Source organism: Cyprinus carpio, chromosome B8 (assembly GCF_018340385.1).
Source record: "Cyprinus carpio isolate SPL01 chromosome B8, ASM1834038v1, whole genome shotgun sequence".
Taxonomy (NCBI): domain Eukaryota; kingdom Metazoa; phylum Chordata; class Actinopteri; order Cypriniformes; family Cyprinidae; genus Cyprinus; species Cyprinus carpio.
In genome coordinates, this window is record NC_056604.1 from 12,870,318 (window position 1) to 12,888,518 (window position 18,201).

The 18,201-nt window shown below is 36.3% G+C and overlaps 2 protein-coding genes across 2 annotated transcripts in view; both read left to right on the forward strand.

Annotated features, from left to right (window-relative positions):
- The first annotated feature begins 523 nt into the window (after window positions 1-523).
- dalrd3 (DALR anticodon binding domain containing 3) lies at window positions 524-10,316 on the forward strand. The gene is made up of 13 exons (XM_042729830.1): window positions 524-1,019; window positions 2,420-2,724; window positions 2,808-3,118; window positions 5,458-5,516; window positions 5,619-5,720; window positions 6,343-6,407; window positions 6,534-6,592; window positions 6,730-6,812; window positions 6,890-7,016; window positions 7,499-7,557; window positions 8,640-8,756; window positions 8,944-9,012; window positions 9,267-10,316. The coding sequence occupies exons 1-13, from the start codon at window positions 819-821 to the stop codon at window positions 9,384-9,386; spliced, it is 1,677 nt and encodes a 558-aa protein (XP_042585764.1). The 5' UTR covers window positions 524-818; the 3' UTR covers window positions 9,387-10,316.
- Window positions 10,317-14,654: 4,338 nt separating this feature from the next.
- celsr3 (cadherin, EGF LAG seven-pass G-type receptor 3) overlaps window positions 14,655-18,201 on the forward strand; it is a 46,576-nt gene continuing 43,029 nt past the window's right edge. Inside the window, 1 exon segment of the mRNA XM_042729800.1 lies at window positions 14,655-14,737. The gene's annotated coding sequence lies outside the window, so the exon portion shown is untranslated.

Genomic DNA, 18,201 nt, shown 5'->3' on the forward strand with positions numbered 1-18,201 from the left:
GAAGTCAAATGTTGAAAACTTGGAGCTTTTTAAACATGTTTATGCTGGAAACAATATTCCTGGTGCAGTCTATTCAAAACATTAAATGGAACAAACGGCTGGCTTTTATATTTATTTAGAGAAAAGTCTAAAAAAGTGAGTCAAAATAATTTTTCACATTTAGTCTCCTAAAATCTAAAGTATTCTGTTATCATTTACTTACTTTTTTTTATCAGAAAAGCTGAAAATAATAGCAGAATGTGCATGCTGCTGTTTTAAATAAAATGAATGAAAACAGCAGTCAAGTAAGGTTTGTAATGAATACTTTAACGAGGATAAATACTATTTTCCTCTAACAAAGGTATCAAATGACTTTGTAATATAGTACAATAAATAAAGTTATGCGGGTTTAGAAGCAGAGAGTGAAAAAAAGATGACATAACTTGCATTTTTGAGTGCACATACATTAATATGTTAAATATCAGTGATAAGAAGGAAAGTAATCCGTAGAGCATTTAAAAAATAGTCTATATCTTTTAAAATAAAACGGCAGCTTCTGAACAAAATGTATTTTATCAGAAGTGCACTTTTACTTTCTGTTCTGTCCTTGACTGAACTGATTTTGCCACACCCAAAATGGCGCTTTTAAAAAACACGCAATCGGTGTTACATGAAAATATGCCCCCTGACCAGTGACATTTCTTAGCGTTCCGGTCCCCATGCATCTGTTTTGATTGGTGATCAATCCGAGCACAGCGCCGCAGTGCTGCTACAGTCAATCTCAATAACATCCCTCCAGTCCGGGCACTAAAAACAATGTCAATATACTGAGCCTAATTATGGAGGAAGCCGTGCCATTTAGCATCGTGTCCACCGTCAAAGCGTTGAGCGGTGCGTTGCGGAGAGATGCTGAACATGAAGCCGAGATCAGCCGCGAGCGAGAGAAGCTTTGGTTCAAGGAGAGCAGCGGAAAAAACCTGAGAAATCGTGACTTCTTGTCACCCAACACGGTGCTGACGACGCTATACGCCGGTGGAGAGGTAAATCTGAAATATGTGTTTACATGTGCCTTTTTTATTTTCTGTGTTATGATCTCTTCCTGGCCTGCACCAGTGACAGATGCGCTTCTCCGCATGGCAGTTTTACGCATGGCTTGAGGCGCCGTGTTGGATATTTCAAGCTGTTACTTGGACGTCTGTTTATGAATCACAGAGTCACCGACACAGAATTGTCAGAATATAAGCCCGAGCTCTGCACAGACACGCAGGGCGCCAGCTAGACTGTTGACATTGGTGGCATCGACCAAACATTTGAACCCTGCGGCAGAAATGATTTAACCCCTCACTGCCCGTTACATCTAGGTCAGAATATGCCAATACCGAAAACAACATGTTGGCTATTAGGAGAACCACAATGCCATAATCACTCCCTGATTTATTACTGTTTTTCCTGATAAACAGAGAAACCTTATTTTTTTTTAATATACTTTCATGAGGTAAAAATGTCTTTGTTTAGTTTGAGGGAATTCTCAGGTAACGTAACGTAACTGAATTGTCGTTTCGCGCCCCTGAAAAACAAACGTGTAAATTACATTTTAAACAAAATGTTTTGCGATATATAAATGTGTTGCGAAACGAAAAATAATGACAGTGCGTATTATCAAACATACCTTTTATGTTTAGTCGATGTCCGACAGGGAATCTCATCGAAAACCGCCCGGAGCCGCAAACTGTTGCTATGGTTACCACTAAAGTTCGCGTGGCGCGTTCTAATTTCTAATGTTTTGTGGTTTCTGAAATGTTTGAAAACGTTGTTGCGACTTGTATAATTATAAAGAATATATCTGAAATATGTTATTGTAAAAATTACAAATTATTAATAAAATATTTCAGCTTAAATATTAATATGTAAAAATTACTTGTTACATACTTTTGACATTATTTGTGAGAGTAAAATCTTAAATTGGTTTATTGTTTATGCTGCCTTAATTCTGTTGTTAGGTCAGTGACTTGTGCAATGAATATAAAAAGCATTTTGGCGAAATGTTGTTGTCAATGAAGCGAAACACAGACTCACACAAAAGAACAGTAAATTTGTTAGACCAACTCGAACACAAATCTGCGTGAGGAACCTTTTCACCCTCATGCGAAACACCAGATCTTTCGATGAAATTTCACGGATCAACTGCGAATGTGCAAAGAAAATCATTTATAATAAACACTGCAATATTCCAAAAATAAGAATAGTCAATTTTGATTTCATGGTGACTTGAAAAGGCAATCTTTGCATTCATGTTGGTTTTGTGCATTGTTTCAAATCACGTTATACTAATTTTCAACAAACATTTTTATTTTATGATAAAGTGTCCGGGCAGTAAACTAAATATGTAAATTGTTACACTAAATACACTTGTTTATTTCATGATTGTGTATGTTTTCAGGTTCCCTCTGATGTTCTCAGTGGTATTCGCTCTCTTCATGGCAGTGGTGTATTGCCACTAGGAGCCACTGAGGTGACACCAGAAGGCCTGCGTGTTTGTGTGGATCGCTGTGCAGCATTCAGAGGTGTTTTATGTGGAATAACGCCATATCTGAGACCTGCTGCTCAGAGACAGGGCTGTGTCCTCATCAACTGCCCTGCCCTCCACACCAAACAAACCGTGCCATCTCCCGATACACTAGCTCTGGGGCAGCTACGGACCGTTCTCATTGCAGACCACCTCGGGGCACAGCTCAGAAGACAAGGGTGTGTGCTTTGACTTTTATGATACTGGCATAAATTCTGTCACCAAAGGACATATTAATCAACTCTTTCTTTATTCCATTTAGGTACACTGTGTCCTTTTGTCCTGCCTTGCCACAGGACAGTGACATTGTCAACTTTCTGAAAACACTAGGCATTGACTGGCCGACAGTCCCTGTCAGCTGGACCAATGAGGACAGGGAGGAGAAGATGAAAAAAGCTTTAGAGAACTCAACCTACAGAGACAGAGAGATGGAGAGAGGAAAAAGGAGAAGCAGAGGCGAGGAAATAGAGGGAGAGAGAAGAGGGATAAAAGAGGAAGTTAGGATAAACCTTAAACAAGTGGTACAGGACGAGAACCTTCAGGGTTATGATCCCAGTCTTGGCACTTGCACAGGTGAGTTGTAATGTGTTCATTAGGGATCTAACGCGTTAAATTTCCAGTGGGTTCATTTATATACAAGATTTGTGTCTGTTTGGCCAGTAAATGTCATTATTAGGGTTGCATGATTAGAATGTTTGATGTTAAGATTTTAATTGTATTTTATTTTATAAATATTTATAACCCCTGTAACCCCATTACAATAGTCCATATATGTGTACACACTAATAATCACACAATAATGATAAAAATAAGTCATTTTTATGATTTTTTTTTTTTACAAATATGTTCTGATTATATTTACAAAACCCAGATAAACTGAATGAAAGCTTTAAAATATTCTTTATGACTTGACTTTAAAATGTTCTTCTCTTGTATCACAGTCTGTTTAAAATCCCTGTTCTCATTTTGGACAGCATCAGTGATATATCATACACATGATGAGACTTTCTTTCTTGGCTGGTGGCATTCTGAAAAAAAAAAAAAAAAAAATAATTATTTTCCATACAAAAAACAAAAAATTAACAAAAAATTATCCCAAACATAATTACACACTTTAAATAACACACCATTCCACAGAATTCACACAATACTGTCTGATAGCTTATTGTGCCCTTTACTTATCATGCTAATAGCACTTATACCCCCACATTCCAGAACATTATGACCTGTCTCTCATGCAGCAAGCAAATATTTGGGCAAACAAGTAAAGGTCCAGTTAAGTACATTTTATAAATGATAAGATACCGATAGTTTAAAATGTTGTTACACAAATGCTTTCAAATTATTGAAGAAATAAATTTTAATCTTCAACTTGAACTTTTCAATGAATAATAATAAAATCTTGATTGAATCTCAAAAAGGTAACAAAAAACATTGAAACCTTGTGAATGATCAAAAACAGTATGTTTCTATTAGTATTTTTTCACATGATGGAACAGATGAGAGGTACAGTTCTTCCATGTAATGTGTCAGGTTCACATGCAAGTTTTGCCACCCCTTTAACCCAACGTTGCAAAATTACAACACTGACATAACAAGCTCAAAATCTAAAATGATCAATGCATTCAACAATACCTTAATATCTACATGATCTACACATATTAATAATCACAGAAAATGGGGATGTTAGGCATGTTACTTACTTGAATGTAGATTTATCCAGTCCAGTAAAACAAGAAGATGTGCTTCAAGGGAGGTTCGCAGGTTGTTGAGTTTATGGCCAGGTAATAGTTCCTGTAGCTCAGTGGTAGAGCATTGCGTTAGCTGCGCAAAAGGTTGTAGGTTCATTTCCCAGGGAACACACATACTGGTAAAAAAAAATGTATAGCCTGAATGCACTTTAAGTCGCTTTGGATAAAAGTGTCTGCTAAATGCATAAATGTAATGGGCCTATTTTTAAAATCTAGCATCCAGTGGCATTGCAAGGCTGAAGAATAGGACCCATTAGTTGAGTAAATGTGGTCTTAAGGAAGAAGAAAAAACATGAGCAGCTTTATTTTAGTCAAGCTAAAACTGTGGGCCTTACATGGGTAAAATGATTGATTTTAGTTTGTAGAATTTTATTGTTAATTTAATAGACAAAGTAGTATAGAATTCCAGCCAATTAATCAGTTATTGGACATGACATAAAAATAATTATCAACTTATCAGTAGTTTGCTAAATTTGGCAGTAATACACGAGAACTGACATGTCAATGTCGGAACATTCAGAAATTGTGCTAGAAATTATAGTTACTGCACAAACATAGCTCTGGTGAACTTTAAATTTGGTTTGTCACATACTAGCGTTGTGATGAGTATGTTGAATGTTGAAAAGAAACAAATGTGAAATCTGTTCCTTTATCTTTTTTTTTTTTTTTTTTTTTTTTTTTACAATTTTCAGTTATTAGTTGCACAAGCAGCATTAAAGGGATAATACAAAACTGAAATGAAAATTTTGTCATCATTTACTCACCCTCATGTCATTCTAAACCCGTTTCTTTCTTATGTTGAGCATAAAAGAGGATATTTTGAAGAATGCTGGTACTCAAACAGTATATTTACTATGGAAGTCAATGGGGACCAACCACTGTTTGATTATTCAAAATTCTTAAAAACCCATACAGGTTTGGAACCACATGAGGGCGAGTAAATAAAGACAAAAAACTAAATTATGGTTAAAAAATTACTATAAAAAAACAAAATTTTTTATTAAATAACCCTTAAAGATGAGATGAACTTGGCCGTACTGCATCGTGTCAACCAGATTTTTTACAAGGACTGTTTTACTCCTAGTGTTTCTGTGATAAACTGTTGGATAGCCTTAGTTTTCCTCTGTATTGTGCATAAGTCAGTGATTTCTCTGTTTTCAGTGCAGAGAGAAGCTTTGTGTCATCTGGCCCAGCTGGACAGTGCTACCACAGATTTCCCTGTGAGTCAAATGGACCCTCTGTCTGGATTTATCTGTCTGATTTAAATTACAGTGAGTTACCATATTTTAGTTGGACGCTTGTAATGGATTCCTCTACTTTAGATCTCTACAACAACAGCCCTGCATGTCACTTCCTGTCAGGATGAGTTTCGTCAGCAGCAAACAGCCATGTTGTGGAGAGCGGCGGGTGCAACGGCAGTGCAGGTTTCACACTCTCTGCCCACACAGACATATTTACCCATCAGCTGTACCAGCGTGCTTTACATATTAAACAATTGCTTTCTGTTTTGTATTTACGGTCCTATAACAGGAAGTTTTGATTGGACCTATCAAAGGACTCAAAGGATTCTTTTTCCTTTCTTTTCTTTCTTTTCTTTTAGCAGCCAGTAGCTTTTAGTTATATCACAGCTTCTAACCATGTTTTGCCACTTCCTAAATCGTAGCTGCTGAAATTGGGCAAAAATCATGATCATTTAGAAAGCATTTAATTGTGTCTGATTAATATTTTTTTCTCTTTTTTTTATCCTATAAGAGCAAGTTTATAAATCTGTGTAAAAGTGTGTATAGCTGTTTTAAAGTGATTTTTTGTTGTTGTTAATTTTTATGTGTTAAGTAGCATATCGATGGCATAAAATCTAAAAGACAATAAATTAAACCCATACAAGTTGCAAAAAGTCTTAAGACAACATCAAGCCATTATAATGCTCTCAAATGAGTTAATACATAATTTCCAGCTCAAATGCTGCACAGCTGGACATGACTACATTTTACACAGTCTTTGCTGGAAAATGAATGAATGAATAATTGCTTTCGTCCTCTCTATTAGAGATTGGTGATTTGTGGTCCTGTTAAAACTCCTGGAATTCAGATGAATGCAGCTCAGTATCTTCAGTAAGGCAAAACTTCACAACAGCAAATCTGTCATCTCTTTGTTATGCTTTATCAACTTTCTAAATCATACTTACAAGTCTATAAGTCTTATTACAGTGTTATATGGTTGGCTGTGAATTGCTGTAGGTTAAGAAAAGCTCAGATGAAAGAGGCCTCAGAAATGAAGTATGGAGACCAAGTTGAAGGTGTGTTTATCTGTGCATTCTTAGAAAATTCCTTTTACAGCTCGTAGTCTTAGTGAAATAGCCCAGAATTGTTGTGATGCATGTTAATACCAGATGTCAGCTGATTTGTGCATGTGTCATCAATTCACTTCTTTTAGGTCAGACATGGGATGACATCATTAGAGTCATGACCTCAGCCACCGTGAGGTTTGAACTGCTTTCCACAGTGCACACAAGTCCGGTGAGTGTATTTGCGTGTGTGTGTAGAATGTGTTTTCCTGATGATTGGAGATTAGATGATTGACAGCTGTCTTTCAGGTGACCTTAGATGTTCAGCGGGACAGTGGTGTGTCCACAAAGGGCCCCAGGGGTGGAGTGTTTGTCATGTACAACTGTGCTCGTCTTCACACACTTTTCAGCAGCTACGAGAAAGGGGTGGAGCAAGGTAACACACACACATGCACTGTAGTGTTCTTGACATTTGATTCATGTTCCAAGTAATGTTATTATGATAGTAGTCACGGAGAAGTTGTTTTTTAAAGCGCATGCAGTGACTACACCTAAATCTTAACAACTTGTTGTTGTATACATGTTTAAAATTTACACGTTGTTAGGCAAAATGCTGTTTTTCACTTCTATTCTTAACTAAAGTAATAGAAAAGCAGTGAAGGACAATATATGTGCTATGTGACAATGTACAGAAAATATACAGATTTTAACAACAAAAGCCAATATAGTTTGTGCAGTAGATGTGTGGTATTCTGATTAGTTATGTTGTTTGGGGCAACAGTTTTCGCAGTTCGCTGAAGTAAAGAATTCAGTTACCATCTTTCTCCATTGGGCCTTTTGATTAAATGCTTGTTAAGTAGTAGTGTAGTATTGTTTCTGTTTGTGAAATAATATCCATGTCTACTTTAAAACATGTAGGTCTTTATCCGGAAATTCCTGGAGGCATAGAGCTGGACTTTTCTGCCCTAAAAGAGGAGGTAAAGCAATATGTAACTAACATGCTTTAATGATAATGTTTTTGCTAATAGTCTTATTTGTTGCATCCTTAATGTGCAGTCTTCTGTCACTTCTGACCAGAAAATTTTACATTTTGAATTTGTAAAAATTGTAGAATCACTAGAACGGTACAAAAATTTGAAGTTGGCATTTGGTATGTGAACACAAAAAAAAGGCATGATTCGAAAAAAGCTTAGTGGTCCTAAAAAAAAAAAAAAAAAAAGGTCACACCGATGGTCTTCAGTCAAAAATGAGCGAACATAGGAAATGAATGGGAAATGAAAAAAAAATAAATAAATACATAAACTTTTTGTGTGTACAATCTACAAATCCCCCACAATGGAGAAAAAATTTAAGTGAAGGGGTGAAACTCTGAAACATCTAGAGTGTAAAAACAACACACCAACTCACACACGCGCGGACACACTCTTGTACACACACACACACCTATGAACTGGTGTGAATGTAACACTGCAACTATGTAAAATAAAATCAATAATTAAACTACAATGCGGCAAAAAAGTGGACAGCAAGGAAGGGGTTACACTCTAAAACATCTAAAACAGATACATCTACTCACACACACTTACTTACACAAACACACTCACTCACAGACACACACATACAGAATTATACATACACAAATGAATTGGTATGGCTATAACCATATAGCCAAAATGAGAGACCTAGTCTCTATTTTAATCTGAAATAACACAATAACCAAAAAAAAAAAGCTCTGCTAAAGCATTCCTGTTAATTTTTGTTACATTTTTATAGAATTTTAATGTTTTGTGTAACAAAATGCTTTCTGTGTTCAGGTTTGAATAAAGTAATCATAATGCAAAAACCTACACTTCAAATCAACATTTAAAACGACAACATTCAACAATTCTTTTGAGAATGCCTTAATATAAATTTAAATCCACATCCTAATAAAAGTAAACAATTATGTATAAAAACAACTAGGGAACTCATAAGCCTCTCTATAGAGTAAGCTCTGTTTTTGTGTTTAGTGGCATAGAAAGTTGTTTATATGGAGATAATATTGCTATTTCATCTTTAGGGGGAGTGGCTTCTTCTCTTCAATTACCTTATTCCATTCTCTGAGTTGCTGGAACAATCGGGACAGATCCTGGAGCATGAAGGCAGCACAGCCAGAGTGAATTTAAGGACTGAACAGGTACTTTATTTTTATTTTTATTACTATTATCATTATTATTTTGTATATAACGGTTTTATTTCTCAGTTAGACTTGATTTTAAGGCTCTTCCTTTTAATCTCAACCAGTTATATCTCTTATTCTATCAACTGTCTTGGCTTCATTAATAAAGCCATCCATAACTGAAATGTGTGTATTTTGTCTTTAGGTGTGCAGATTCTTGGTGTCTCTCAGTAAAGATTTTAGCTCCTACTACAACAGAGTTCACGTCCTTGGGGTAAGACTTTATGAGCCCGTGTGGTTGTTTGTGAATCAGTTCATGAAGTTATGTATCTGTTTATATAAGGATACTTTAGATTCTGTAAGACCCTTAGAACTGCTTATTACAAGGTTTTTATTTTATTAAACATATGATTTAATGCGTATTTTGCATATTTCTGTGTATCAGCATTAACAGTGATTAATGTGATTAAACAAGTTCAGGGCCATTAACTTTGCTCTCTTTCTCGTTCTCTCTCTCTCTCTCTCTAGGAGCCCCTGCCTCATCTTTTTAATCAGATGTTTTGTCGTTTATTGTTGCTGAGAGCATTAAGAGAACTTTACCACAGTGCCCTGGACTCCCTTAACCTTCCCCCAATACCCCAACTATAGCATCCCACTGCAGACATTACACACAAACAGCCACAAACTCTCTCCCTTAACAGCCAGCACTCTTCCATTTTCTCAGTTATTACACTTTAGATACCTTCCTTATAGCCGTAATTGCCTGACCATATTGTCTGAATAGCCCAATATTCCTCTTGCCCTCAAGAAAGACTGTTTTACTTCCACTAATACCACTAATAGCCATACAGAAGGCAGGACAGACCCCAATAAATCTGTCGCTCCTCACCCTTTCGTCCAATAAAAAATGTTTAGTCTGAAAATTCGCCTTTAAAAATGTCAACAGGATATGCTTTCTTTCACAGTGAATTGAAATTCTCCTGCACCACATTCATAGATTTTGCCCTCCTGCATGAATATATATTCTGTGTAATAATGTTTCATTGGTGTAAGTGCCCAGCTCTATTTGTTCAACGCTGAACACATATTTACAGCGCAGCACAGTTGTTCTCACAGTCTGATAGATGCACATACAAAGTATTGGTCACCACTGTTTTTGATTAGGAATCATGTCTGCATGGTTGGCGATCATTTGGCATTTCCGAAATGTCATGATCTGGGATGCTGCTACTTTTAATATGAATATATTCTTATCTGTACCAAATATAAATTCTTAATTCTCGAGTTTCCCTCAGTGTCCATCACTGTATATGCCACTGTAAGTGTACAGGTGTAGTACTGAGATTCCTTGTGTGCCATACATTTCAGATGCGTCGGTACTCTCACTGTGTCTGGAGTTTTCACAGATCTGTGCCATACGCCATGCAGTATTCAAACCCCGGAGAGTTAATAAACACATTTAGAGTGACTGTGTAACATTCTCACCCTTCAAAGTTTTTGTTAATGGTGATTTCACTCAATGTATTTAAAAAGCAGCAACCCGCAGAGACTTCATCATTAAAAGAGTGTCTGCCTCAACCTCTGAAGTGGTTGTTTTTCAAGTGTGCAAATGTTTGACTATGTATCCGAACACGAGTCTTTTATTTATTTTAATGATAAGACTTTACAGTGAGGGTTAATTAGTTAACATCAGTCAATGCATTAGGTAACCAACAATGAACAACTGTTTTTTTTTTCACTCATTAATATAGTTTATTATTTATTTATTTATTAATTAATGTTTGTTTAGAATACATCAACTAATGTTAATTTATATTTAAAATGTTTTTATAGGATAAAATAGATTAATAAATGCTGTAAAAGTGTTGTTCTTTGCTAATCTAAGCAATTGCATGAACTAATACTGATGTATAGAATATAGTAGTTTTGTCATTTCAGTCATGTTTATTCCAAAAAAAGAAAAACTTTGATGTTAACAGATAACATTTGTCCCATGAAATTGATTTTTTAGGCATTTTACTTGCATGTGATCATTTTTATATATATCTTCATGCAAGCACATAGTGCACATCCATAGAAAAAAAAGTTTAGGATCAGTAGGATTTTTTTTTTTTTTTTTTTTTTGTTAAAAGAATTTAATACTTTTATTCAGCAGGACTTTAAATTGATCAAAAGGGATAGTAAAGATATTTGTAATGTTACAGAATATTTCAAATGAATGCTGTTATTTAAACGTTCTGTTCATCACACAAACCTTAAAAAAATGATTACACTTTTCACAAAAATAGGCAGCACAGCTCTGTTTTCCACTAATAATAAGAAATTATTCTTGACAATCACAAAATTAACATATTAGAATGATTTCTAAAGAATCATGACACTTAAGAAATTCAGCTTTGCAATCATGGAATAAATTATATATTTATAATTTATTCCAATATAATTATGAATATATACTGTAGGCCTTTCACATATTACTATTTTACTGTATTTAAAATTAAACATTAAAAAAATACAGTCTCCTAACCTTTTAAATATTACTGTAGAAAAAAATACAGGGGCATTTGTTCTATTTAAATGTCTTGGGGTTTTTTGTCATTCCCAGTTAATATCTCATTCATTTCTGATCCTAAATTATACTGCATCAAAACTCATAAGTGCATTGTGTTGTTTAAATATTAATTCAATTTGAGCTAGGACCAGAATTATGACCCAGACAGGCATGACTAAACATCTCATAATAGTTATGAGTGGGCTGACAGAAGCTCATCTTTATATGTGTTAAAGGAATAGTTCAGCCAAAAATGAAAATTCCGTCATTAAATACTTAGCTTCATGTTATTCCATACCCATTAGACCTTTGTTCATCTTCAAAACACAAATTAAGATATTTTTGATGAATTCTCAGAGCTTTTCTGCATAGAAAGCAACACAACTTTACTCCTTACTACCTTTCTGGTGCTTGAACATGTCAGTTGCATTGCTGTCTATTCAGGGTTAGAAAGCTCTCGGATTTCCTAAAAAATATCTTAATTTGTGTTCCAAAGATGAACAAACTACTTGTGGGTTTGGAACAACATGAGGGTGGGTGATTAATTAATTAATGACAGAATTTTCATTTTTGGGCGAACTATCACTTTAAATATGCAGCTTGAGTTTGTAATGCTCAGTTTCAGGACTGAAAATTAATAGCAGCCACATTGCTATAAAGTGGTTCCAGTTTTCAGTGCTGTGACTGTGAGACTGTTGGTTTAAGCTCTAGAATACTGCCAGCCAATCTGTCCAGTAGTAACCACAGATGTCTGCATACTAAGAAAGAATGCACATGTAGATATGGACGTGACAGGTTTAAGAAAGTGTAATAGAATCGTTCAGCCACTAGTGGGCAATCATGACTCATTATCTTTCTGCTAAATCTCGTTCGCTCTCTCTCCCTCTTATGTGGTTTAGGGCTGGTAAGGCTGTCAGTCATCACTGCCGGGCATCTCTACATTGAAGACAAGACACACACACAAAAAAGAGACTAGTGCGTTGAAAGGAGTTCAAATGATGAAGGAGACTACGCTGTGTAATCCCTACAAGCAAAACTGCTGTCTTTTCAAGAGGTGTGTGTGAGAGCGAGATGAATGAATGAGGTCAGAGGTGCCCATGGGAGTTGAATGATTTTTGTAGTTGCCAGGGATAGGAGGAGAGAGAGGGAGACAAGGTGGGTGGAGGAGGGGTGGAGATGATAGAGGACAGTGATATTGATGAATGTTGTTCTTGTTGACTGGCGTGGAACCCTAGACAGGAAATAACGGTGTGAGGTGGGTGTGATTTGTGGAGTGTTGGGGAATGACATGGAGACAGATTGTTGCTATATCTGTAAGTGTCACTCTAGCAAGCGATCATTTTCTTTTGCAGTTTTAGCTACAAAGGTCTGATATCAAGCCTATTCAGGGTACAAAATGAACACTCACCAAGCACCATATATGAGTATAAATTGGCGTTGTCGATTAAATAAAAGGGGGATCTTGCCAGCTGGCCGATAATTTTATTAAGCGGTGCTAATCCACTGTAATCCCCGTTCAATTTTCAGTCTGAGCACAACTAACAGGCTTCTAGGAAATCTGAATTCAGTTCAAACATTTTGTTCACACTCAGAACAGGATTAGTATGTGATTCATATCAGGGTCGAGTCGACTCATGCCCTTGAGCTGTTGACTGAAGTCTGTTCAAAACATGGCTTTTGCTGAATTCTAAGATTTTTACTCTGAACGCTGATGGGAATGAGTCAAATCAGAATCACATTTACCTCAGTGGAAAATGTATTAACTTTTTTTTAAAGTCTGAATTTATTTGATCATTAATATTATAACAATTTAATATAATTGTTTTCCTAAAATATAATTTATTTATGTGATGGTAAAGGAGAATTTTCAGCATCATTACTCCAGTCTTCAGTGTCACATGATCCTTCAGAAATCATTTTAATATGCTGACATGGTGCTCAAGAAATATACTGTTAATATATAATAATATTGGCAGGTGTTGCATAGCAATTTTTTTTACTCTTATTATATGCCTTTTGATATTATTGCCTTAGCACACAATGCAATCTAAAGGTGATAAATTACATCACCATTTTCACACTTCATTTTTTATATCCCTTGTTTAATCCCATCAAATATCAGCCGAGACTGTAGTGTTGCCAGAACAGTCTGCCTCACCGCAGCATCTAATTAAAACAAAACTGGAGTCTGTCAAGCTTCTGGTGGTTCCAAGTGAAGTCCTCTCTGTGTGTGTGTGTGTGTGTGTGTGTGTGTGTGTGTGTGTGTGTGTGTGTGTGTGTGAGTGTGTGTGTGTGTGTGAGAGAGTGTGTGTGTGTGTCCCAACAAAATGCTGGAAAAAAATCTTTCTCAAAGCCTTTGGGTTCCCTCTATCAAACTGAAGCTTAGAGATTGCGGCACCGTATTTGATGTAGATCTCTCAGCTGAAACGTTTGATAGTTTGACAAATTTAGACTAGAGCTGAAATAATTTTTGATGGGTTGAGATCTTTGGGACTGCACAAATCTGTCATTTAAAACTGTGTCAGAACAGCCTCATGTGATCTTTCTTTAACCATCAAAAAAGGGTGAAAAAAAGCATTTTTATTTTTTTATTATTATTTTAAATAGTAGTAGGCTGTTTATGGAAAAATTGTCTGCTTTATGAATCTGTGCCATACTTTGAATGTGTTTCTTTGGCATAGTATTACGAACAGAGTTGCTTAAAATTAGTTTTAGATTGAGAGCAAGTTCTGCTGGGGAAACAGGAGTACAGATGATAGGACAGTCAGTAGTGTATTTCACACCCATCCAGGCTTGTGTATGTGTGTGTTAACAGATAAGGACCTAGTGCAACAGCTTCCTCTTTCTTTCTTTCTGTTTCTTCCTCTCTCACTTATTCTGTACCTCTGCTGATAAAAAGTGGTTTGAATTATGTAATAACCATTTGCTGACTTTTAGTTAGATATGTCTGTTCACAGACCTTCCTTCAGAGAGGGCAATCTCCCTGGTTTTCTGAAGATAACAAGTCTTAAAATGTGAGTTGTTGTCCCCACAAGACCCCCCCCCAAAAAAAGTAAAAGAGATTGCCAGTTTTGTGAAATATAATAAGCAACAGGTGTTCTTCTGACCATCATGATATGTTTGTTGATGGTAATTTGTTTGTTTGAGGAAAGTTAGGGGTATTCAAAAGTGTAGATTTTTTGTGTTTTTGAAAGAAGTCACAAAGGTGCCATTTATTTGATTAAAAAAAATACAGTTTTTACCATAATATTGTGATTATATTTATTCTATTTATATTATATATTATTGAACATTGATTGTATTATCATGCAGTAATGCGCTGTACGTGTGTGTGCGTGTGTGTGTGTGTGTCTTATATAGGCATGGGTCTGTCAGGCTTCAGATCCAGCAGCTTGGTGAGAAACTAGCTGGATTGGAGTCTAAGCAGGTCTAAATCCTGAATAAGACAGTAAGATACCTCTCTCATCTGATGCTAATCCACTTTAATCCCAGTTCACTTTCACTCCAAGCACAACTAGAGCGGCTTCCAGTCGATCTGAATTCAGTCCAAACATTCTATTCACACTCAAACAGGATTAGTTCTGATTCATATCGGGGAAGACTCAGATGAGCTCAGATGCGTATGACTGAAGCGGGTTTAAAACATGGCTGCTCTATAAAGGCATTTACATCCCATGCTGGAACAAATTAATGTGCTCCTCCTCTTTAGATGTAATAGGATCCAGTAAGATTTGTTCTCATTAATATAATATGACATAATCTTCAGGGTAATAAAGGCACATAGCCAATTCTTTTTCATTAAATTACACCCCTCTTTAAGAGCTGGCATAAGAGGCTTTTTCAGTTTTTAGATGTTTTAATATATTTATATATTGATGGTTTTATGTTGTGCTTGATGATATTGATATTAATATCTTAATATTGAATTATATATTTTTTAAAAATATTAAAGTGTTTTTGACATTTTATTTGAATTAGGCAAAATATAGATTTGTGCTACTTTTTTTGTGTAAATATTTAATGTTTATCATATTTTTAGTCATCTGTATTTTTTCATTTTGATTCTCTGTGGTAGTTTAGCATGGGAGGTGCAGTTTCATATATGTGGTGTATATAACAACATATAGAATCTGCTGTGTCTGCGCTGTGTCTTTGAATGCTGGGGGAAGGTGATAAAAGAGCAAGAAAATATTTATAGCTGCATGAAAAGAACTATTTTTCTGGCATTTTTTTTAAATGTCACCCCTCCCTGTCTATCTCTCTCTCTCTCTCTCTCTCTCTCAATTTTCCTCTTACCTTCATACTATTAACTTGTTCATTCCCCTGCCTTTTTCTCTTTCCCTCTCTCATTTCCTCTGTTTTTTTCATTCTCTCTATTTTTTTATTTGCTGATTTGGGTCACTGGCTGACTAAGAGACAACTCACAGCTGGCCTATAAACAACCTTCCCCCTTTCAGCAGCATCAGCTCACACACACACACACACACACACACACACACACACACACACACACACACACTCCTCTCACTCCAGCACTCAGAGGCACAAATCTCTCACATCGTATGGCATCATTTGTTTACTAGGTCTTTTAAAACGAGCTTTATGAACCACTCTCTTATTGTCTGTTTATATCAAGAAATGTTTATTTTTTCCATGCTGTTTTGCCTTAAGTTTGCTGTAGTGAAGTCCCACTACATCAAGATTTTAGCTGGCTGAGGTGGCCAAACATGGATCAGATTTCTGACACTTGAAGTATAAAGGATTGTAAATTCTCCAAGTGACAGTGCAGTCTGGTAAAAGTGTCCAAAAAGTGCTTAAAAAGCATTTACAAAATGAAAGAATCACACCTTTATTATTTAAGATCAATTTAAATTTGATTTTGCTGTATTTTAAAACTCAGCAAGTCAATAAATATTAGCAACCAATCATTGAGTCAAGGTGGAGAACGTGACAGCAGTTTCAGCTGTATCCACCTTATTCTTCACATAAAAATGGGAGTGGCCATTTGTAAATTTTATGGGTCTTGCTTATGGTGTCATTTACTTCCAGCTGTTTTTAGCTGTACAAAACCACTCATTTTGCTACTTGATACTGCAAATTGGTGTGGTACTGCAAATTACCACATTATTTTAGTGTATTATTTTAATAATGAACACACTGGTTTGTAATGCAAACAGATTTACCATTTACTAGACATTGTTGTTCTTCACTTTATTTCCTATAACTATTGAACCGGAAGTCTCGCCCATATTGCTTCCCCGTTTAGGAATAAAGTGGTTTAAAAAAGTGCCTAAATGTTTTCTTTTGTGATTTCTTATTCTTTTTTAGGATTCGCAATACTGTTAATTTTTTTATTTTTTATTTTATTACTTCAATATTTTATAAAATTTTGCATAAAGTATTTAATAATTTAAATATTTTAGTCAGAATTATACTATTTTAGACAATTTTATAAATATAAAATAAATTTTTATTCCATATTTTCCTTTTATTCCATTATGACCTTCCCTTTTTACATTTCCAAAAATATAGAAACATGTTTTACTTTATCATTATACAATAATTCAGTTCATCACATTACTCTTATCATTATTGTGATAACTAGTCTTCATCATCCAGCTGTCTTTGTGTGCTCATTTATCATCCCTTTGCACATATTTCTTTGCTTCACCATTTTGTCGGAATAGACTCCGAAGAGCAGACTGCTGTGTTTGTTTATGAAATGGGAGTGATGCGTCAGTAATGCGATGATAACACGTTTTGAAGGGTGCGTGCGCGTGGGGGCGCGGATCCGGACTAATTTAAACTTTTCGCATATTCCATGTTAACGTGCTAGACAGAGCGCGGTCTGCTCTAAGAGTCATTCAGAAGTTAAATAACGGGAGCCCCATGTCGAAATCCAATAACCATACGGCAGATAACGAACATACAGTGTTCATAATCCCATAATCCTTTAAAATTGCTAATGACATCACTATGCTCCCGGGTAACAGCGGCGAGACGGCCGGGAACGGGTCCGAGGGTGGGGGCGTGTCCTAAACTAGCTTTGCTTTTATGGATTCTGGGTGTGGAAGCCACATTGAATATTCAGGTTCAGTTTACGTGCACATTATTTTAATTAGTTCGCGCTCACCAGGCACAGATTTGATGTGGTAACAATCTCAGCGCACTCCACCCAATTGACACCATATGCCTTCAGTCGTATCTCAAGGGCTCTGTTTGTGTCTTGAGGAGGCGGTAGTATTTTGAGAGACAGATTAAAGTGTGTGTAGGTGTCAGAGAAAGAGAATGCTTGAGGTTTGTCTCTGTTGGTATGTACAAAGTGATTGTGCATTATTTAAACCTCGCTTCCTGCATTATCGGTACAAGCACCCATGCTTTAAAAAGGCATATATAGGTGATAGTGAATATAAATGGCCATTACAGTATGTGTGCAATTATCTGCCAGTCCCTCTCTCTTGTGAATATGTATTATTGCTGCCTGCCCGTTCAAGCCCAGCCGTGACAGATGCTCACCGGGCCGAGGCCACCTGCTGCTGTGGCCACAGGGGAGGGGTTAGCGGGGTGAGCAGAGAGGACAGCAGGGTTGTGTGTGGGGGGAGGGAAGGGGTCCGCCGGATGCGAGCAATTACAGATCAACAGCAGTGGTGAGACACAATCACAAACCCCTCTTCTTGATGGAACATACCCCCTACTCTTGCCGTTCCCATGGTAACTCATAGAATAGCTACGGCCTTGTAGCTGACAGCTTACCTGAATGTGTATGTGTGTGCATGTGTGTTAAGGGCCCCCAGGTGCGCTCTGTGAAGTGTGCACCACTGTAATCCGCAGGCTGGATTTTTGGGGATTACAAAACAGACCATTAGAGCTCTCACTCTTTCGCTTCTCTCTTTTCATCTCACAACCTACATC